Genomic DNA, 22,358 nt, shown 5'->3' with positions numbered 1-22,358 from the left:
ACCCTTTAGGTCAGGGGTGGCCAACCCGCGGCTCGCGGACCTTCACTTGCGGCTCTCAGAGGAGCGCGGTCTCATCTACATATGCGGCTCGCAGGGGAGCGGGCCAGGGATATCGCAGGTTTTAAAAATATTAGCAGCACGGGAGAAGGAAGAAGAAAGCAGTCCCCTCCTCCTCCCTGTGCTGCTGCCACCAATGAGAATTAACAGGGGAAGAGGAGGGGAGGGGCTGTTTCCACTGGGGAACGCAGCATAGAGGCCAGGTGTCGGCTATGAGATTCTGCCGGCACCCGCCCCCTGTATCTGTATTAAAGGTTTTCATTGGTGGCGCAGTGCCCTCCCCCCCCCCCCCCTTAATACCATGCAGGCCCGCGCTCTGACCTGCATGTCAGGTCACTATGGAGAGGTCGCCACAGTCTTCAGAGCAGCGGCAGCAGAGGTAGGATAAGCCTCCACAGTTTTATTTTATTAAAGTACTGATCTGGGGGTCTTATCTGACATGGGGGTAGTATGAGCTCAGATAGGACCCCCAAATCCTCATCAGACCCACAAAATAAGCCTCTCCAGTGCTCACATAAGACACTAAATATCAGACACCCCATGCTCACATCTCCCCTATGTCAAATCACCCCTGAGCATCTGAGCATGGGGCGTCATCTGAGCATGGGGCGTCATCTGAGCACGGGGCGTCATCTGAGCACGGGGCGTCATCTGAGCACGGGGCGTCATCTGAGCACGGGGCGTCATCTGAGCACGGGGCGTCATCTGAGCACGGGGCGTCATCTGAGCATGGGGCATCATCTGATAATAAGGCAGTCATCTGAGCATGGGGCGTCATCTGAGCATGGGGCGTCATCTGAGCATGGGGCGTCATCTGAGCATGGGGCGTCATCTGATAATAAGGCGGTCATCTGAGCATGGGGCGTCATCTGAGCATGGGGTGTCATCTGATAATAAGGCGTCATCTGAGCATGGGGCGTCATCTGAGCATGGGGCGTCATCTGAGCATGGGGTGTCATCTGATAATAAGGCAGTCATCTGAGCATGGGGCGTCATCTGAGCATGGGGCGTCATCTGATAATAAGGCAGTCATCTGATAATAAGGCAGTCATCTGATAATAAGGCAGTCATCTGATAATAAGGCAGTCATCTGAGCATGGGGCGTCATCTGATAATAAGGCAGTCATCTGATAATAAAGCAGTCATCTGAGCATGGGGCGTCATCTGAGCATGGGGCGTCATCTGATAATAAGGCGGTCATCTGAGCATGGGGCGTCATCTGAGCATGGGGTGTCATCTGATAATAAGGCAGTCATCTGATAATAAGGCAGTCATCTGAGCATGGGGCGTCATCTGAGCATGGGGTGTCATCTGATAATAAGGCAGTCATCTGAGCATGGGGCGTCATCTGAGCATGGGGCGTCATCTGATAATAAGGCAGTCATCTGAGCATGGGGCGTCATCTGATAATAAGGCAGTCATCTGAGCATGGGGCGTCATCTGAGCATGGGGCGTCATCTGAGCATGGGGCGTCATCTGAGCATGGGGCGTCATCTGAGCATGGGGCATCATCTGATAATAAGGCGGTCATCTGAGCATGGGGCGTCATCTGAGCATGGGGTGTCATCTGATAATAAGGCAGTCATCTGATAATAAGGCAGTCATCTGAGCATGGGGCGTCATCTGAGCATGGGGCGTCATCTGAGCATGGGGCGTCATCTGAGCATGGGGCGTCATCTGAGCATGGGGCGTCATCTGAGCATGGGGCGTCATCTGAGCATGGGGCGTCATCTGAGCATGGGGCGTCATCTGAGCATGGGGCGTCATCTGAGCATGGGGCGGTCATCTGAGCATGGGGCGTCATCTGAGCATGGGGCGTCATCTGAGCATGGGGCGTCATCTGAGCATGGGGCGGTCATCTCATAATAAGGCGGTCATCTGAGCATGGGGCGGTCATCTGATAATAAGGCGGTCATCTGAGCATGGGGCGTCATCTGAGCATGGGGCGTCATCTGATAATAAGGCAGTCATCTGAGCATGGGGCGTCATCTGATAATAAGGCGGTCATCTGAGCATGGGGCGTCATCTGAGCATGGGGTGTCATCTGATAATAAGGCAGTCATCTGAGCATGGGGCGTCATCTGATAATAAGGCAGTCATCTGATAATAAGGCAGTCATCTGATAATAAGGCAGTCATCTGATAATAAGGCAGTCATCTGATAATAAGGCAGTCATCTGATAATAAGGCAGTCATCTGAGCATGGGGCGTCATCTGAGCATGGGGCGTCATCTGATAATAAGGCGGTCATCTGAGCATGGGGCGTCATCTAAGCATGGGGTGTCATCTGATAATAAGGCAGTCATCTGATAATAAGGCAGTCATCTGAGCATGGGGCGTCATCTGAGCATGGGGCGTCATCTGAGCATGGGGCGTCATCTGATAATAAGGCGGTCATCTGAGCATGGGGCGTCATCTGAGCATGGGGCGTCATCTGAGCATGGGGCGTCATCTGAGCATGGGGCGTCATCTGAGCATGGGGCGGTCATCTGATAATAAGGCGGTCATCTGAGCATGGGGCGGTCATCTGAGCATGGGGCGTCATCTGAGCATGGGGCGTCATCTGATAATAAGGCAGTCATCTGAGCATGGGGCGTCATCTGATAATAAGGCGGTCATCTGAGCATGGGCGTCATCTGAGCATGGGGTGTCATCTGATAATAAGGCAGTCATCTGATAATAAGGCAGTCATCTGAGCATGGGGCGTCATCTGAGCATGGGGCGTCATCTGAGCATGGGGCGTCATCTGAGCATGGGGCGTCATCTGAGCATGGGGCGTCATCTGAGCATGGGGCGTCATCTGAGCATGGGGCGGTCATCTGATAATAAGGCGGTCATCTGAGCATGGGGCGTCATCTGATAATAAGGCAGTCATCTGAGCATGGGGCGTCATCTGATAATAAGGCGGTCATCTGAGCATGGGCGTCATCTGAGCATGGGGTGTCATCTGATAATAAGGCAGTCATCTGAGCATGGGGCGTCATCTGAGCATGGGGCGTCATCTGAGCATGAGGGTGTCATCTGAGAAATCTTGAAACACATTGTGAAAAACAAATATTGCCAGAAGTCTCACTAAAGCTGTTTTTTGGGCTCTTTGTGTCTGTAAGGTTGGCCACCCCTGCTTTAGGTGTTCCACAAGAATTAATGGAAAATAGAGATACAATTTCAAAAACGAGATTTTTGTATAACTTACCAGTAAAATCTCTTTCTCGCTCTTTCCTTGGGGGACACAGAAGACCTTGGGTATAGCTCATCTCCATAGGAGGCGTGACACTAAGTGAAGACTGTTAAGCCCCTCCTCCACAGCTATACCCTCAGCCTGGAGAGAGAGACTGCCAGTTGCGTGTCCAAGTAGTGAGAAAAGGCAAAGTCCAAAAGTGGAACCAACAAGCCAACTACCCAACGGGTAAAACAAACTCGGAAACCGTGTAAAGAAAAAACAAGAATGGGTGGGTGCTGTGTCCCCCAAGGAAAGAGCGAGAAAGAGATTTTACTGGTAAGTTATACAAAAATATCGTTTTCTCGCCCAGTTTCCTTGGGGGACACAGAAGACCTTGGGACGTTCAATAGCAGTCCAAGAGGGGAGGGACCACAGCACCAAGGCGAAGCACCCGAAGGCATCAAGAAACCACCGCCTGCAGACCAGGCGGCCCAAGGCAGCATACGCCGAAGCCCGAGTATGCACCCTGTAGAACTCGGTAAGGCGTGCAAGGAAGAAGTGACCGCCTTGCACAAATGAATGGCCGAAACCTAACGCCTCCGCCCCAGGAGGCACCGACCGCTCTGGTGAAATGAACGGTGACACCGAAAGCAGAACCCTGCCATTGGTGCGATAACCACAGCAAAAGCCACTCTGAGAAAGCGGAGGAAGCCACCCTGGAGGCCATCAACCTTTGCACTGACCTCCTGGAAACACAAGAGTCCGAACGCCGACCAGAGTCGGAGATCTCCAAGTAAACAACTGCAAGGCCCAACAACCTCCAAACGGTAAAGCGTCCGTTCCCGGGGATGGGAGGAAAAGGACGAAAGCCTCGTTGATAAGAAGGCAGATACCACCTTCAGAAGGAAGGAAGGGACAGGACGGAGAACAGCCCTGTCCTGGAAAAGGACAGAAGGCACAGAACACGAAGGGCCGCCAATCAGGCACCCGTCAGACATGATGGCAACAGAAACACAACTGTACAGGACAGAAGGAGTAGGGAGAACTTCTGCAACGGCTCCAAGGGAAAGATTGGAGCGCCGAGAGTTCAGTATGTAGTTCCCAGGGCGGAACCAGGAAACGATAAAGAGGGACCAAAGAGCCACTCTGTGGAAGAAGGTCATGACAAGGCCCAGGAGGGCCAGGAAACGCTGGAAGGGGAAGGACAGCGCAGACACTTGACACTTCAAGTAACAGAGTCCCAGTCCCAGGGTCAGGCCGGACTAGAGAAAGACAGAACCAAGGGAGAGAAAGGCAGAGTGGGGGAATGCCCCGCTTCCCACAAAACCCCAGGTAAGAACCCTAAGTCCGACAACCAAACCTGGACGAAGCAGTCGGGAGCGAACACTAGCGTGCTCGCAGGAATCACCCAGCAAGCGGGAGAAAACCCAATGTGATCAGGCGCAGACCAGTAACACGGCCGAAGGATCGGAAAACACGGTCCTGTCGGCCCCCGAACAACATAGTCCCGTATCCAACCGGAGTGGGGGAGCAGAAGGACAGACGGAAGAAACCAGAAGGGTCTGCCCAGCATCCGACAGATGCCCAGACAAGACAGGCCAAGTCCAAGTCGATGTAGCCACCAAAGAAAGGAGTTCTACAGCCCCGTGTGGGAGATCCAAGGACAATCTTGACCGAAGGGTAGTCCTCCCAAGTTACCGAGAAAGTAAGTCCCGCAGGACCATATGCCCAGAACGGAAAGGCAATCTGCACCCAGTGGGAGGACAAAACGCGGTAGGCCCGGCAAACAGCTAGCACTGCCAGCGAAAACGAGGGAGATGGTACGAGACCGCAAGTAACACCGGAACCATCCAATTGAACAACCATGCTCACCCCATAGGGGGGGGGGGCAACGATGGAACAGCCTCTGAGGCCTGGCCGGGGTCGAAGCCACATTGGAGCGACAAACCCAGAGCAGAAGCCAAAAAAAAAAAAACGAGCCGGCGAGGAAAAGCAGAGCCGAATCCCCTCTACTCTGTGAGACGACCTGCACACCGCCTCGCAGCAGGCGAATACCCTGAAGAAACCAAAAGTGGAGGTCCCCAGGACCTGGATAATCAAGCACCCAAGAAGAGTTGGGCGACCTACTCGAGAGGAGCAGTCTGAACCTGGTAGCAACAGACTGGAGCGCAAAGGGCGCCAATAGGAAGGACCCATACCACACTGCATCCGAGAGGAGGAAATGGTAGTAGGCGAGGGAACCGTAGTCCCGCCAGAGCCAACGTAGAGGTCGAGCGGCACTGCAGACAACACTCTCGACCCCGACCGGTTGCGTGGGGAAACAATGTCACGAGATGACGAATGGGTACGCATCAAGGCACCTCGAACACTCCCCAGGTGGAAAGGCCAACGAACATGGTGGGTGCCGACAACAACGGGACCACACCAGAGAATGGGTACCACTCAGCTCAGTAGCGAGCCAGCAGAGCTCATCTACGTATATACAATATATACAGCTGTGAATACATTGAGCATTCATTGTTGCGTGTTGGACAACAACACCTTAGGCTCATAAGTGGACAGAATGATCTCCTCAGAGAAGAGTGCAAAGCTTGCGACAAGCAACCTCACCCCAGAGAGAAAAAAGTATGTCGCAGGAAGAAGGGAGGCATACGTACTAGCAACCCTGCAGGCAGCGAGAAGGCCAACCCACCCACGGGAGGAGAAGGCATACACGGCCCAAACAACGCACAGAGCGCACAGCCACAGCGTCCCACAGTATCCACGGAAGTGTAAAGTGCAACCTGAAAAGGAGTTATGCACAAGACCAGTACCGGCATGCGAAGGAACGCAAGTAGTCCGCCCGGAAAAAGGGGGGGAAGGTACCTGGCAACTCTGCAGATGGCAAGAGTGCAAAGGCCCTGAAAAGGGGGGCATGCACCGGATTATCCTGGCATTAAATGATTGTGCAATAATCTACCCAACACCGAATTTCGTGAGAGTGCAACTACTCCGCCCATGAAAGGGGAACGTCCAGTACAGCATACACAAGGACAGCCGTGAATCTCGTGAGCGTACAAATTTCCGCCCATGGAATGAGAAGTGGTCATGCACAAGGCCAGCACCATTTCCAAAGGGAGTGCAAGCAGCGCACCCCTGTTAGAGCCATGCTCACGGCCCGCAACGTATTTGGTGAAAGTGCAGTGATCCTCCCAAAAGGGGGGGGGGTGCACATGGCCAGCATCGCATCCCAGGAGAGCGCGAGCATCCCGCCATGGATGGGGGTCATGCACCTGGCCGGCAACGTGCTGGCACAATAACACCCAGTCAGTGAAAGTGCATGAATGTCGCCTGAGGAGAGGAGGCATGGCCACGCCGGCAGCAATCCAGCGAGAGTGCGGAACACCGCTCACGGAAGGGGGCCATGCATATAGCCGGCAGCGGATCCGGTGAGAGTGCAAGCACCCAACCATGGAAGAGGGTCAGGCACGTGGCCAGCAACCTACCGCGAGAGAACAACCCCAGCCAGTAAGAGTGTATGTATGCCTCCTGAGAGAAGGAGGCATGCTCAAGGCCAACAGCAAAACCAATGAGAGTGCAGCATTCCGCTTATGAAAGGGAGACATGCACATGGCCGGCAGTAAATCCCGTAAGAGTGCAGTGTTCCGCTTATGGAAGGGGGACGTGCACATGGCCAGCACCGCATCTGGCGAGAGTTCGGAATTCCTCCTATAGAAGGGTTTCATACACATGGCCGACAGCGAACCCAGTGAGAGTGCAGCGTATCGCCTAAGAAGGGGGTTACACACATGGCCGGCAGGGAATCCAGTGAGAGTGCCGCATTCCCCTAAGGAGGGGGGTCGTGCACATGGCCAGCACTGAATCCGGTGAGAGTGCAATTATTCCGCCCCAGAAGGGGGTCATGCACCTGTCCAGCATTAAATCCAGTGAGTGCAGCGTTCCCCTAAGGAAGGGGGGTGTCGTGCCATGGTCAGCACCGATCCGGTGAATGTAGTATTCCACCTATAGAAGGGGGTTATGCACATGGCCAGCCTGCGGCCAGAGAGCGCAGAATTCCACTTAGGAAGGGGTTCATGCCCATGGCCAGCACCATAACTGGAGAGGTGACGTCCTGCCATAGAACGGGCGGAAGAGGGGCGCCTACACTTGGCTAGCGCCGTATCCCGGGAGATGGCAAGGGTCCGCCTAAAAAAGGAGACTTGCAGCTGGCCAGCACCGCAATCGGGGAGCGCGACATGCCGCCTACGGAAGGGGGGCATAGCATGCAGCCAGCACTACTGTACCATGCTGCAGCGTCCTGCGCAGCCATTCCGTTATTTATTAACTCCGCCATGGAAGCCCTTTCTTCTTTTTTTTTTTTTTTTAAAACACAGCCACTCTTGAGGCAAGAAAGGGGCCACCATACAGGGGCACAGCCTCGTACAGGCTTATTAGGAAGCCCACCAGAACATAGAGGGGGTCCTCTAGATGGGAGCCGGCCCTTGGAGATGGCCGGTACCCAACAGGTTAACAAAGATCCGGCCTGGGGGGCGGCGCTGCGATCCCCTGGGGGGCGGGGGACGTGCGGGAGGGAAGAATTCGCGCCGCGAGACGTTCCCGCCCCCTCCAACCGAGGCCGGAATTTTGCGGCCTAGTAGGTCACGAAGCCGGGGCCTAGATTTTTGCGGCGCCCGGCCGGCCAGGAGGCAACGACGGTGAGCCGGGACCTGGCTGACGCATGTACCAACGGCCGCGGGTGCCCACCCCGCGGGCCGGCAGAGACAGAGGACCGGATTAGCAGGCCAAAGCCTGGGTCAAAGTTTGCGGTACCCGGCCGACCGGAAGCATCAGCAGTCGGCTGGGGCCTGTTGGAGCATCGCGTTCCACATGCAGGCCGCGAGGTCCTGCGTCCGGCAGCGTCTGGAGCGGCCCTTTGGCCCTAGCACACCGGTAAGGAGGGAGACCCTGAAGTCCAGCACTGCACCCCCTGCCCTAATGGACAGGCACCCGTAGAGGAGAGACAGGGGCAGCTAGCGCGGGCCCCCTGTACTGAACTGCGACCGGTAAGGGGGAGGGTCGGCATAACCCCTGTGTTAGGGGCAGCTAGGAGCAGGTCTCTGGCCCTATATTCCTCCACAGCAATGCCATGCTCACCCCTGTGCAATCCCCTATGGAGGGGCATTGTATTGTCGCCCCGCGGTCACCAGTATGGTGGTGGTGTGGGGCTATATAATTATTGGGCAACAGCTAGATATGAGCGACAGCCCCGGAGCCAGAAACATGGCTGTTCACCTACGGCACCCAGGGGCCAGCGTAGGTCCAGCCGGGACCAGCATGGGAGTCCAGCACGCAGGAGGCCAGGGAGGGGGACGTAGGGCTGGAGAAGCCTCTCTCTTACCACAGCCGTCTTCACCCTCGGTCCGTTCCAGCAGGGTCGCCCCTTCAGCTACTGGCACCGTAGTGGCAGGACGCTGGAGAGGGACTTGGCGTGCGGGCGACCCTTGCGCTGGCGGGATGCAGGGGAGCTGGGCTGCCCTGGTCCACCTTGCCTTCTGTGGGGGAGGCAGCAGTGCGGGTGCCCGGCACTGGCGCAGCTCAACCCCGGGAGAACAGAGAGGTCTAGTGCGTCTCTGTTGTCCCTGATGATCTGGAACAAAAAGAAATAAAAAAGTAAAAATCAAAATTTTAAACAAGGAGAAAACAGCCCTGCAGAGCAGGGAGTGTCTTGCCTCCTTGGACACTAAGAAAAAACTGGCAGTCTCTCTCTCCAGGCTGAGGGTATAGCTGTGGAGGAGGGGCTTAACAGTCTTCACTTAGTGTCACGCCTCCTATGGAGATGAGCTATACCCAAGGTCTTCTGTGTCCCCCAAGGAAACTGGGCGAGAAATGTCACTTTTTTGGCAGATTTTCCATTTTTATAATTTTTTTCCAGTTACAAAGCAAGGGTTAACAGCCAAACCAAACTCAATTTTTAAGGCCCTGATTCTGTAGTTTACAGAAACACCCCATATGTGGTCGTAAACAGCTGTACCGGCACACGGCAGGGGGCAGAAGGAAAGGAATGCCATACCGTTTTTGGAAGGCAGATTTTGCTGGACTGGTTTTTTTGACAGTATGTCCCATTTGAAGCCCCCCTGATGCACCCCTAGAGTAGAAACTCCCAAAAAATTGCCCCATTTTAGAAACTACGGGATAGAGTGGCAGTATTGTTGGTACTAGTTTACATATGATTTTTGGTTGCTCTATATTACACTTTTTGTGAGGCAAGATAACAAGAAATAGCCGTTTTGGCACAGTTTTTATTTTTTGTTATTTACAACATTCATCTGACAGGTTAGATCATGTGATATTTTTATAGACCAGGTTGTCACGGATGCGGCGATACCTAATATATCTTTTTTTTATTTATGTAATTTTTACACAATGATTTATTTTTTGAAGCAAAAAAAATAATGTTTTAGTGTTTCCATAGTCTGAGAGCCATAATTTTTTCTGTTTTTGGGCAATTACCTTGGGTAGGGTATGATTTTTGCGGGATGAGATGACTGTTTTATTGGCACTATTTTGGGGTGCGTGTGAATTTTTGATCGCTTGCTATTACACTTTTTGTGATGTAAGGTGACAAAAAATGGTTTATGTAGCAGTTTTTTATTTACATTTTTTACAGTGTTCATCTGAGGGGTTAGGTCATGTGATATTTCTATGGAGCCGGTCGATACGGACGCGGCGATAACTAATATGTAGGGCTGCAACGATTAATCGATTATAATCGATAACTGGATTCGTTGCCGACGAATCCACTCATCGAATAATCGCCGATTCGTTGCTATGCGGGCAGGTGTTCACTGCATCTTTATTTTACCTTTTACAATGACGCTCCGGTAACAACTAACAGGCAGAGCGGACGCGGCGTAACGTCACTTACTCATGTGACACGCCTGCTCCGCCTCCTTCATTCATAAAGTGGGCGGAGCAGGTGCGTCACGTGAGTGAGTGACGTTACGCCGCGTCCGCTCTGCCTGTTAGTTGTTACCGGAGCGTCATTGTAAAAGGTAAAATAAAGATGCAGTGATTAGTCCGACTAAGCAGCGGGGCCGGGGCTGTTATGGGGAGGGGGGAGGATCTGTCTATGGCACTGCTATGGGGAGGGGGATCTGTGCACTGTTATGGGGAAAGGGATCTGTGCCCATAACAGTGCACATATCCCCCTCTCCATAACAGTGCACAGATCCCCCTCCCCATAGCAGTGCCATACACAGACCCCCCCCCTCTCCATAACAGCGCCACCCACAGATCCCCCTCTCCATAACAGCGCCACCCACAGATCCCCCTCTCCATAACAGCGCCACCCACAGATCCCCCTCTCCATAACTGCGCCACCCACAGATCCCCCTCTCCATAACTGCGCCACCCACAGATCCCCCTCTCCATAACTGCGCCACCCACAGATCCCCCTCTCCATAACGGCACCACCCACAGATCCATCTCTCCATAACTGCGCCACCCACAGATCCCCCTCTCCATAACAGCGCCACCCACAGATCCCCCTCTCCATAACAGCGCCATCCACAGATCCCACCCTCCATAACAGCGCCACCCACAGATCCCCCTCTCCATAACAGCGCCACCCACAGATCCCCCTCTCCATAACAGCGCCACCCACAGAACCCACCCTCCATAACAGCGCCATCCACAGATCCTCCCCATAACAGCGCCATCCACAGATCCCACCCTCCATAACAGCGCCATCCACAGATCCTCCCCATAACAGCGCCATCCACAGATCCTCCCCATAACAGCGTCGTCCACAGATCCCACCCTCCATAACAGCGCCATCCACAGATCCTCCCCATAACAGCGCCATCCACAGATCCTCCCCATAACAGCGCCATCCACAGATCCTCCCCATAACAGCGTCGTCCACAGATCCACCATAATAGTGTCGTCCACAATTTGTTTTAATATGGCCTTTGAACATAATTTTTCAAGTAAGATCATATAAACCTCTTTGTTTAGTAATTTTGTCGTTTTTCCCGATTAATCGTAGAAATTAATCGGCAACTAATCGATTATTCAAATAATCGTTAGCTGCAGCCCTACTAATATGTATACTTTTTTTATTTTATTTATGTAAGTTTTACACAATTATTTCATTTTTGAAGCAAAAAAAATCATGTTTTAGTGTCTCCATATTCTGAGAGCCATAGTTTTTTCAGTTTTTGGGCGATTATCTTAGGTAGGGGCTCATTTTCTGCGGGATGAGGTGACGGTTAGATTGGTACTATTTTGGTGGGCAAACGCTTTTTGATTGCTTGCTGTTGTACTTTTTGTGATGTAAGGTGACAAAAAAAATGGTTTATTTAGCACAGTTTTTATTTTTTACGGTGTTCATCTGAGGAGTTAGGTCATGTGATATGTTTATAGAGCCGGTTGATACGGACGCGGCAATACCTAATATGTATACATTTTTTTTTTTCAATTTTTTACCAATTTTTTTTAACTTTATTTGGGGAAAATGAAGTTTTTGTTTATTTTTACTTGAAACTTTTGATTTTTGGGGGGATAACTTTATATTTTCAACTTTTTTTTTTGCCCCACTTTGGGACTTGAACTTTTGGGGGTCTAATCCTTTACAATGCATTCCAAATCATTGAGCAGGCACCACGGCTAAATATGCGGGGGGAAGTCCCGTGACCCAACACATTTAGCCGTGGTGCCTGCTGAATGATTTGAGCAGGCACCATGTTCCGATCACCGCCCGCCGGGCGGCAGTGATCGTAACAACACATGACATACTGCTACGTCATGGGTCCTTAAGGACTCGGGATCCATGCCGTACCGGTACGTCATGGGTCCCTAAGGGGTTAAGGGTACAGCCACTCCTGCATTTTGATTACCCACTTCTGAGCACCTGGAGGACTTTAAACTACAAGCCTCTGCAAAAACCATTCAAGTTCCTGACGAAAACATCCAAGCGATCCTCATCTGGCACCTGACGAATGCAACTTTTTCACCATAAGAGGTTCATGAGATCTCGTGAGTAACCACACTAGTGGTGATACCTTATTGATTCTATATATGTGTCACATATGTTGATTTCCATTTTATTTTAGGTTTATTTCTTTCAACCCTTTTTGTGGGAATATAGTTATATAAAGTTTTAAGATATCATTAATAAATGCTAAGTTTTAAAGGTAATTAAAGGGGTATTCCCATCTTCAGTTTTCATACTTACCTTCGTCCAGCGCGACGTTCACTTCCTGGATTTGGCTGGGCTTGATTGACATCTTCTCCCGGCCGGGGCGCGCTTGCGCAGAAGACTGAAGTTTTTCTCCCGGCCGGGCAATGTCCTGAACGCGCATGCCGCAGCGCATGCGCCATGGTGACTTATTCCAGGCCTGTATAGTACAGAGCCGGCGTGCGTGTTCATGGCGGGCTCTGTACTATACTGGCCAGGAAGAAGTCATCATGGCGCATGCAGGACATTGTGCGGCCCGGCCGGGAGAGAATCTTCAAGCTTCTGCGCAAGCGTGGCCCAGCGGGATTCAACAGGAGAGCTGGCCGTAACCAGGGGAGACTAAAGACAACAATCAGGTAAGAGGGGACTTATTTTCTCAAAAAGGGTGGGAATTGGGTAATAAAATGTATTTAGAAAAATGATCACTGTCAAATCATTAACAGATTTAACAGTGATCATTGTGATGGGAATACCCTTTTAATTCCTCAGAGAACTTATTCTACATACTTACCCATTACTATACAGTTTTTGTTACCAGTGATAGCGTTGTTAGAATTAATGGCCACTATATAAGTACTTTACACTATATAGTGGGAGGCAGGGTAAAAAAAGAGTTTCCTAATATACTTTATTTAAAAAAATCCGAATGGTAATGTTTTTATCAGCCCCGCTCTGCGTACAGCAAGTTTGTCCATGGCTGCATGCGACATGGAGGAGTTTTAGAGAAAGCTCGTCCATGGCTTTATTCTAACTGCACATGCGCTGCATGCTCTTTTTTACACAACCTCCCACTATATAGTGTGAAGTACTTATATAGTGGCCAACCCCTTTAAGGATGAACAACTCCATTCTACCAGTTCGGAATTCATCCAAAGTTTCCCCAAAAATTCTAACAAACCGAAATTATATAGGATGCATTTCAGACAAACTGGAGAAAGACCCCCAATGTAATATTCAACTGAAAGGAGAGAAGAAAACTAGAATACCCTACCCAGGATTACACTTCTGTCATTGAGACATGCAAGCTATATTTCATTCCAGAAGGACAAGAGAACCAGAATGTCTTAAGAGAAAATTGCCTTGCTTAGCTGACTGGCCTTGGGGCATACTCTTTGGGGTGTTTTTATTATTCAGGAGACAAAAAAAAACTAATTTGAATATCTTTCACAGAAACCCAAAGGAAAAGAGGGGATATATTGCCTAATTCCAGCAGAATTAAAATATGTTTTATTTCCAGAAAGCAAGAGCAGTGTACAATACTCATCATGAATATTTTTTGGTCTCCCTTATGATAAAGAACACCGCAAAGAGTACCCTCAAGGCCAGTCAGCTAAGCAAGGCAATTTTCTCTTGAGACATTCTGGTTCTTTTGTCCTTCTAGAAGAGCTAGTTTGCATGTTTCATTGAGAGAAGTGTAATTCTGTGTAGGATATTCTAGATATTCTAGTTATCTTGCTGTTTTGGATGGAGAATTGGATTGCACATCTCACTTTCAGTTCAGTATTATGTGTATGTCTTAGGAGACTAGAAGGTGTTATATGCCATTTTTAGGCTAATTGAAGCACATTTGATTAGTCCAGAATTGATTCAGGTCCAAATTGAACAAATTTCAAGAAGTCTGAAAATCTCTAGTTAAAATAATTTTTGGGGGGAAAATTCCAATTGATACTCATATAAGATTTTCTTCTGGTGGTAGCCTAAAACTGTTCAATTGGTGCTTTTTCATAATAAGATTTCTTATCTATTGCTGCAAGCTAGTCTCCTTTCCAAAATGAAAGCAATACTGAGTATCTCACCAGGAAACCAGCTGTTTCCTTAAAGGGGTTATCCCACTTAGCGTTTTTATACTTACCTGCTGCCACCGCGCGTTCACTTCCTGGATTCTGGCTGGGGGCGGGCTTCATCTTGATTGAAGTCTTCTCCCGGCCGTGCCGCGCGCTGGACTGAATGCGCACGCCGCCGCGCATGCGCAATGGTGACTTATTCCTACAGAAACGGCGTGCGCGTTCGCAGCTCTGTACTATTCTGGTTGGGAAGAAGTCACTGTCGCGCATGCGCGGCAGCGTGCGCGTTCAGAACAGCGAGCGGACCGGCCGGGAGAAAAGGAGTCGTCTTCTGGGCAAGCGCGACCTTCCGGCTTTTGGAGAAGAACAGTGGTCGTAACCAGGGGAGACCGAGTCACAACAATCAGGTAAGTGGGTATGAATTTTATCCTAATCGGTGGGGATTTGTTAATAAAGTATATTTACAAAAATGATCACTGTCAACTCATTAACAGATTTAACAGTGATCATTATGATGGGATAACCCCTTTAAAGAGGACCTTTCCCCAGAATAAAACTTCTAAACTAACTATACAGGCATGTAGAGCGGCACACAGGGACCCCCCTGCACTTACTGTTATACCTGGGCGCCGCTCCGTTCTCCCGATATAGGCTCCAGTATCTTCATAGTTAGGCTCCACCCAGGGGAACCTGCCGGCGCCTCCTTCTCCCATGCTGCAGCGCTGGCCAATCGCACAATCGCAGCGCTCAGCTCATAGCCTGAGAGAGAAAAAAGCCTCTCAGGCTATGAGCTGAGCGCTGCGATTGGCCAGCGCTGCAGCATGGGAGAAGGAGGCGCCGGCAGGTTCCCCTGGATGGAGCCTAACTATGAGGATACCGGAGGCAATAACGGGAGAACGGAGCGGCGCCCAGGTATAACAGTAAGTGCAGGGCGGTCCCTGGGCGCCGCTCTACATGCCTGTATAGTTAGTTTAGAAGTTTTATTCTGGTGAAAGGTTAAGCAGAGCAAAGAAAACTTGTTTGCCTACCTGTGGGGCCCTGGTAGGGGTACTATTTTGGTGAACATCGTGAATAAAAACAACGGCGAATAGTTCTTTTTTCTCATTTCATTACCAGCTCCCAAAAAATTATAAAAGTTAATCGATGTGATATATATATCCCAAAACAGGTGTCACTAAAAAATACTATTTGTCTCGATAAAAAACAAGCTATGACCACATTGACAAATATATAAAAAAGTTATTGCCAGAGAAAAAAGAAAAAGAAAAAAAATTGTGAAAAATGTAATTAAAATCCTTAATGAACAATAATCAAGATTACTTTTTTTTTTTGCAAAATCACCTGGACCTAAGAGGTTTTCACCACTGCAGATCTGGTCCTCCTCACAGGGTTTGTGTACAAAGCTGCAGTTGTAATGCAGAGATATACAGCATGTGAATGTTACAGCCAATCACTGACCTCCGCGATAAATGGCATGAGACCAGTGAAATTTAATTATGGCCGAGAAAGTGTTTAAATAAATATAAAATTAAAGACACTCACCTAGCCACCGCCACTCCGTTCAAACGTTGCACAGCAGTGATGTACCGCCTGCGTACACATGACCACTGAGGCCAGTGAATGGTTGCAACAGTGCACGTGTCTAAGGATGGAATGTCACACTTTTGGTCCACAGGGGACCAGAGAAGGAACCATCGGTGCTGGAACAGAGACGCATTGTCTCACTGTATGGCTACATAGTGGCATACGAAGGAGACTTTAATTTAATGTATAGTGTTAAATCTTACAAAATCTAAGATGCGGGGTATCTACTACATGTAAAAACCAGGCATGGGTCCAGATCTGTTCCACTCCTGGTTTTGGCTTGCAAATAGTGACTGCACAAAATACACAAGTGTGAGTGAGGCCTCACATTATGAGAAACTCCATGTAATTGTATGTGACATCTCTACGGATACAACATTGCTCAGACCAATCCCACACAAGAGTATTATGGACGTGTGTCCTAGTCCAGCCACATATCTATAAACTGTGATTTCGGGTCATTGAACCCATGGCCTGACCAAGGACACATGCCCATAAGGGCCCTTGTACATGATCATATGCCCTCTGAGACATACACTCCGTGAGCAGGCCTTATGTCCCGGAGCGGCATTGATCGTGCGCACGGGAGCGCACAGCATCATAGATTACAATGATGCTGCGGACGTCGGGCTGCCCGAGAGGCTATTCTCCTGCACTCATAAGATCTTATCAGTGCAGGAGAATAGCACCAGAGGAGACCCGACGTGCACAGCATCATTGTAACCTATGATGCGGTGTCTTCTCTCGTGCGCAGGATCAATGCCGCTCCGGGACATATGGAGAGCATACGGTCGTGAACAAGGGCCCTAACATAGATGCATAAATGTGTAACTAATGTACTTGTGAGGAGCTTCCCTACAGAAGTATTTAGAGATAAAAGGGTGACCATGGAAAAATGCATACAGTTTTCAATGGGGTCGCGGTTGTACACGTGACACGAATTGAAAGAGGATGCCCTTTCCTTTAGTGTTCATGGTCTAGCCTCCAGACAGGCCATCAATATATAATCAGCGGGGACCCAACACCCTGCCGATGGGCTGTCTCGGTGCAGTGTCGGAACTACACAGTGCTGTCCATAGCGCAGTGGACGGAGTGTGTAACTGCAGCACTTTTCCTATTCTCTTAGGCCTCTTTCACACTTGCGTTGTCCGGATCCGGCGTGTACTCCACTTGCCGGAAATTACGGATCCGGAAAAACACAAGTGTACTGAAAGCATTTGAAGACGGATCCGTCTTCAAAATGCTTTCAGTGTTACTATGGCAGCCAGGACGCTATTAAAGTCCTGGTTGCCATAGTAGTAGTGGGGAGCGGTATACTTACAGTCCGTGCGGCTCCCGGGGCGCTCCAGAGTGACGTCAGAGCGCCCCATGCGCATGGATGACGTGCCATGCGATCACGTGATCCATGCGCTTGGGGCGCCCAGACGTCATTCTGGAGCGCCCCGGGAGCCGCACGGACGGTAAGTATACTGCTCCCCCGCTCCCCACTACACTTTACCATGGCTGCCAGGACTTTAGGGTCCCGGCAGCCATGGTAACCATTCAGAAAAAGCTAAATGTCGGATCCGGCAATGCGCCGAAACGACGTTTAGCTTAAGGCCGGATCCGGATCAATGCCTTTCAATGGGCATTAATTCCGGATCCGGCCTTGCGGCAAGTCTTCAGGTTTTTTTTTTTGGGCCGGAGCAAAAAGCGCCGCATGCTGCGGTATTTTCTCCGGCCAAAAAACGTTCCGGTCCTGAACTGAAGACATCCTGATGCATCCTGAACGGATTTCACTCCATTCAGAATGCATTAGGATAAAACTGATCAGGATTCTTCCGGCATAGAGCCCCGACTACGGAACTCTATGCCGGAAGACAAGAACGCAGGTGTGAAAGAGCCCTAACACTCTCTCTATGGGCTCTGCTGTTGGTCGCAGGTTATACCAGGTGTGAACACAGCCTTATCTAGGAAGGGGGGGGGGGGGGGTATTATTTTTTCCCAAGTTTTTACTAGTTTGGGGAAAAGTTGGATTTTCCCTTTCACTGCAGCCCAGTAATACAGAGCACACAATATACTATAAAGTGTCTCCTGCTAGTAGTATATAATACCGTCACTGCCATAAACCTCCACTTGTAATCTATCCCTATAACCCGAATCTATCACGACATGAATGGACAGTAGAGTGAACCGTGACATACATGAGAACGTATCACCCCGTCATCCCGCCAGTTACCTCAGCACACTGCGCCGCCTATACCCGCTTCATCTTCTCTGACGTCATCAGCCGGCGACCTGGTGGTGGCGCTGTGCAAGTGACGTCACGCTGGGAAGATGGCGGATCGGCGGAGGTTTCAGGCCGGGTTTTCTGCAGGTGATTGGGGTGTAAATGTGTGATGATGGAGCCTCAGAGCAATCATCCCCAGTGCCGGCTGCTGTCAGACCGGGGGAGCCAGGGAAGAAGTCCTTCTGATATCTATTATACGCCATCTGCTGGACGGAGTCCTGACGTGTCAGGGAAATGTTTCCTTTATTTAAGATGTTTTTCCAACCCTATAAATATTCTGGCATTCGTGAATTTCTGAATGAAGTCTTTCTCTCTCTATATAATCAGTGGCGTAACTAGAACTGACTGGGCCCCGCGTCAAATTTTTGAATGCACCGTAAAAATGGTTATTTGTGACTGTTTTACGCCTAAAAATTCCTTAGTAAATGCGCCCCACTGCGCCCTGTCCTGAAGCTGTGTGCAGCCAGGGTTTAGTGCAGCGCAGGCTCGCGGAGAAGATCGGGGAGTAATACCAGTGCTAGGATTAGGAGCACTGTCCTCCCTGGGCCCTTTGTCCTCCTCCTGGGCCCCTTCCTGAGTTCAGGTGTCCGTAGCAGCTATTTTTTTGCTACAATAACATTCAGGACCATTTTTAACCCCCATTCCCCTCCCCAGGGTCCCACTTATCTTGGTTGCACCCCTGCAGTGCCCAGATCGGCGGGGTCAGTCCCACACCTCATGTGTTTATTCCTCCATAGGCAGCTGCTTGATTTGTTATACCGTTAGGTACATTGCCTTAGCTGATGTGTTCTGATTATTGTGGTTGTGCAGTGAATGGGAACATGTTCCTACAGCAGGTTATGGTGACTGTCACCAGAGGGTTCCTCGTGTTCAGCCTTTCAACAGTGAATTCTATTTCATGATATGGTTATTGCATACTAGATTAATAATGAAAGTTTTTTTTTTTTTTAGGCTTTTAATATTGATGACCTACCCTCAGGATAGGTCATCAATATCAGATGGGCCTGGGTCTGAAACCGGGCACCCCCGCCGATCAGCTGTATGACGGGATGAAACGTGCCAGCTCCTGTCTCTCTCCCTGCTCGCTATGTAGACAGGAGATGGCACATGCACACGGCGCACGTCTTCTCTTCATGTTGGACCTCCACCAATCTGATATTGATGACCTATCCTGAGGATAGGTTGTCAATATTAAAAGCCTGGAAAACCCCTTTAATAATTGTTTATTATATGACCATATCACACAACATTGATCCTGCACACTCTTCTGTTATCGGCTGATCAAACTGGAAAACATAAAGTTCGTTTCACACCATGTTCAAGACATCCACTCTGCTGTGCATCCTTAAAGGGGTTATCCGTGATTTTACAAGTGATGGGTTATCCTCATGCCTATCACTATATGATTGGTGGGGTCCGATACCCTGCACCCCCACCGATCAGCTATTCTGCAGTAGCTCTGGTGTAGTGGATGGAACTGGTACTGCAGCATTGCTCCCGTCACTTCAATGACAGCTGCACTACAATAACCAGATCTGTCCACTAAGCAGTAGTAGTGTAGTTCTGGCACCTATTTTCAGTACTGAAGCTAATGCAGAAAAGCTGATCGGCGGGGGTGCAGTGTCACACCACAAGATAGGCCATCACTTGACAACCTGGACAACCCCCTTAATAAATAGCTGTAACAGATTAAGGACATAGAAGGAGGACATATCCTTAAAGAGGATCTATGACCAATGTGTTAATATATTTAAAGAGGACCTTTCATGGGTCTAGACTTATAAACGAAGTATCAGGGTATGTAGGGCAAACAGCGGGGATCTAATAGCGCTTACTATTTTTTCTGGGCGCCGCACCGTTCGCCCGCTGTGGCCCCCATTAAATTCTTCCCGCCTTGTATGCTAATTTTCACATCCGTACAGGGAGGAGGAGACTGCCCTGTTTCTCAATGGGCATCTCCTTCTCCCTAGCAGTGCGCTGTCCAATCGCAGCGGAGAGAGTCACAGCCAGGGAGAAGTTAATATATATTTTTTTCTACCTGGCTGTGAAACTCTCCGCTGCGCTTATACCGCTCACTGCCAGGGAGAAGGAGACTCCCATTAGGAAACAGGGCAGTCTCCTCCTCCCTGTACTGATGTGAAAATTAGCATACAGGGCGGGAGAATTTAACGGGGGCCACAGCAGGCGAACGGAGGGGCGCCCAGAAAAAATAGTAAGCGCTATTAGATCCCCACTGTTTGCACTACATACCCTGATACTTCGTTTATAAAGTGTGGTCCCATGAAAGGTCCTCTTTAAAGGTTATGAACTACTTTGGGGACACTTTTTTTTTTATGAATGTACTCATTTTGAGCTAAAATCATGTTTTTAAATTGGTATTTATTAAAAAAAATGTCAGCCCCTTTCTCTGTACAGGGCTGAGATTCTCGATTAGCAGGCTCTGTGTTTATACTGTATTCCATGAGAGAACTCAGCTGACGGCTCATGTGAAGCTTATCTCTGATCTCCTGAGAGCTCATAAACTCACTATAGCTCACTTCTTATCTTACTGATAAGATTATGGCTTAGATACATGTTTATCAGCTGCCAGGAGCTCAGAGATTACAGCTTAGGCTACTTTCACACTCATGTTTTGGCTTTCCATTTGTGAGATCCGTTCAGGGCTCTCACACGTGGTTCAAAACAGATCAGTTTTGCCCTTATGCATTCTGAATGGAAAAGGATCCACTCAGAATGCATCAGTTTGCCTCCGATCAGTCTCCATTACACTGCAAGCAGCGTTTTGCTGTCCGCTTGACGAAACAGAGCCAAACGGATCCGTCCTGGCACACAATGTAAGTCAACGGGGACGGATCCCTTTTCTCGGACACAATCTGGCACAATAGAAAACTCATTCATCTCCCATTGACTTTCAATGGAGTTCATGGCGGATCCGTCTTGCCTATGTTAGAGATAATACAAACGGATCCGTTCATGACGGATGCATGCGGTTGTATTATTGTAACTGATCCTTTTTTGCAGATCCATGACGGATCCGCCCACAATGCGAGTGTGAAAGTAGCCTCAGCGTGAAAGTAAGATGCTCACAGCTAGGCTAAAGCGCAACCCTTTATGACAAAAATAGCAGTAATAATTGAGTAGAATGCATAAAAAAAAAGCCTCAGAAAGTGTTTGTAGCCATTAACCCCTTCCCGACCCATGACGTACTACTACGTCATGGGAACCACTGTGTTCCTGCAATTTGATGTAATAGTACGTCATGGTGATCGCGCGGGCACCGGAGCTGTGCGCAATCACTGCAGGGGCCCAGCAGTCCCTGGTAGCCGGGCCCCTGCTGTATTTGCCGGCATCGCTGTAAAAGCCGATGCCGGCGGATTAACCCCTTCTATGCTGCGGTCCGCACTTACCGTAACATAGAAGGGGTTTGTGTCAGGTAAGTGAGCGCATCGAGTCCCCGCGCTGGTGTGTCGGGGAGTCGATGCTTGACAAGGCAGCCCTATGTCGTGCAGAGGCTGCCCAATGCCTTGCACGGCATCGGGACCTTCTACGGGTGCTGAGGAGATCCAGCCTCAGGCTGGGTCTCCTAGGCAACCTGTTCGTGTATGACACTAACAGGCAATGCATTACAATACAGATGTATTGTAATGCATTGCAGAGGGGATCAGACCCCCAAAAGTGAACATCAGAAATAAAGTAAAGGAAAAAAAAGTTTTTAATAAAGTAATAAAAGAAAAAGAACACCCCTTTCCCCTTATTTTATAATAAAAAACCCAAAACCCACATATATTTGGTATCGCCGCGTCCGTAATGACCGGCTCTATTAACATATCATAAAATAAAACCGGTGTAAAAAAAAAAGCCATTTTTGTCACCTTACATCACAAAAAGTGCAACACCAAACTATCAAAAAGGCGTATGTCCCACAAAATGGTATCAATAAAACTGTCAGCTCATCCCACAAAAAATGAGCCCCTACCTAAAATAATCGCCCAAAAAAAAAAAAAAACTACGGCTCTCAGAACATGGAGACACTAAAACATCATATTTTTGTTTCAAAACTGCTATTATTGTGCTAAAGTGAAATGCATAAAAAAAATATACATATTAGGTATCGCCACGTCCGTAAAAACACTTCTATAAAAATATCACATGACCTAACCCCTCAGGGGAACGCCGTCAAAAAAAAAAAAAGCATTTTTGTCACATTACATCACAAAAATTGCAACAGCAAGTGATCAAAAGGGCGTATGCCCCCCAAAATAGTACCAATCAGACCGTCACCCTACCT

At 49.4% G+C, this 22,358-nt stretch overlaps 2 protein-coding genes across 3 annotated transcripts in view; one reads left to right on the top strand and one right to left on the bottom strand.

Moving 5' to 3' along the window:
- LOC122920189 overlaps window positions 1-18,037 on the bottom strand; it is a 35,183-nt gene extending 17,146 nt beyond the window's left edge. Inside the window, exons 1-2 of the mRNA XM_044269463.1 lie at window positions 18,020-18,037; window positions 15,760-15,917 (exon numbers count right to left, since the gene is read on the bottom strand). The gene's annotated coding sequence lies outside the window, so the exon portion shown is untranslated. The remainder of the gene's footprint in view (window positions 1-15,759; window positions 15,918-18,019) is intronic.
- A 41-nt stretch (window positions 18,038-18,078) lies between these two features.
- LOC122920188 (pre-mRNA-processing factor 39-like) overlaps window positions 18,079-22,358 on the top strand; it is an 84,530-nt gene continuing 80,250 nt past the window's right edge. For both annotated transcript variants that reach the window (XM_044269461.1, XM_044269462.1), the window contains exon 1: window positions 18,079-18,157. In XM_044269461.1, the coding sequence (XP_044125396.1) occupies window positions 18,118-18,157 (40 nt within the window). In that variant the 5' untranslated portion in view covers window positions 18,079-18,117. The remainder of the gene's footprint in view (window positions 18,158-22,358) is intronic.

This window comes from Bufo gargarizans, chromosome 10 (assembly GCF_014858855.1).
Source record: "Bufo gargarizans isolate SCDJY-AF-19 chromosome 10, ASM1485885v1, whole genome shotgun sequence".
In the NCBI taxonomy this organism is placed as follows: Eukaryota; Metazoa; Chordata; class Amphibia; order Anura; family Bufonidae; genus Bufo; species Bufo gargarizans.
Note: the sequence above shows the minus strand (reverse complement) of the source record. Positions and strands in the feature narration are given on the sequence as shown.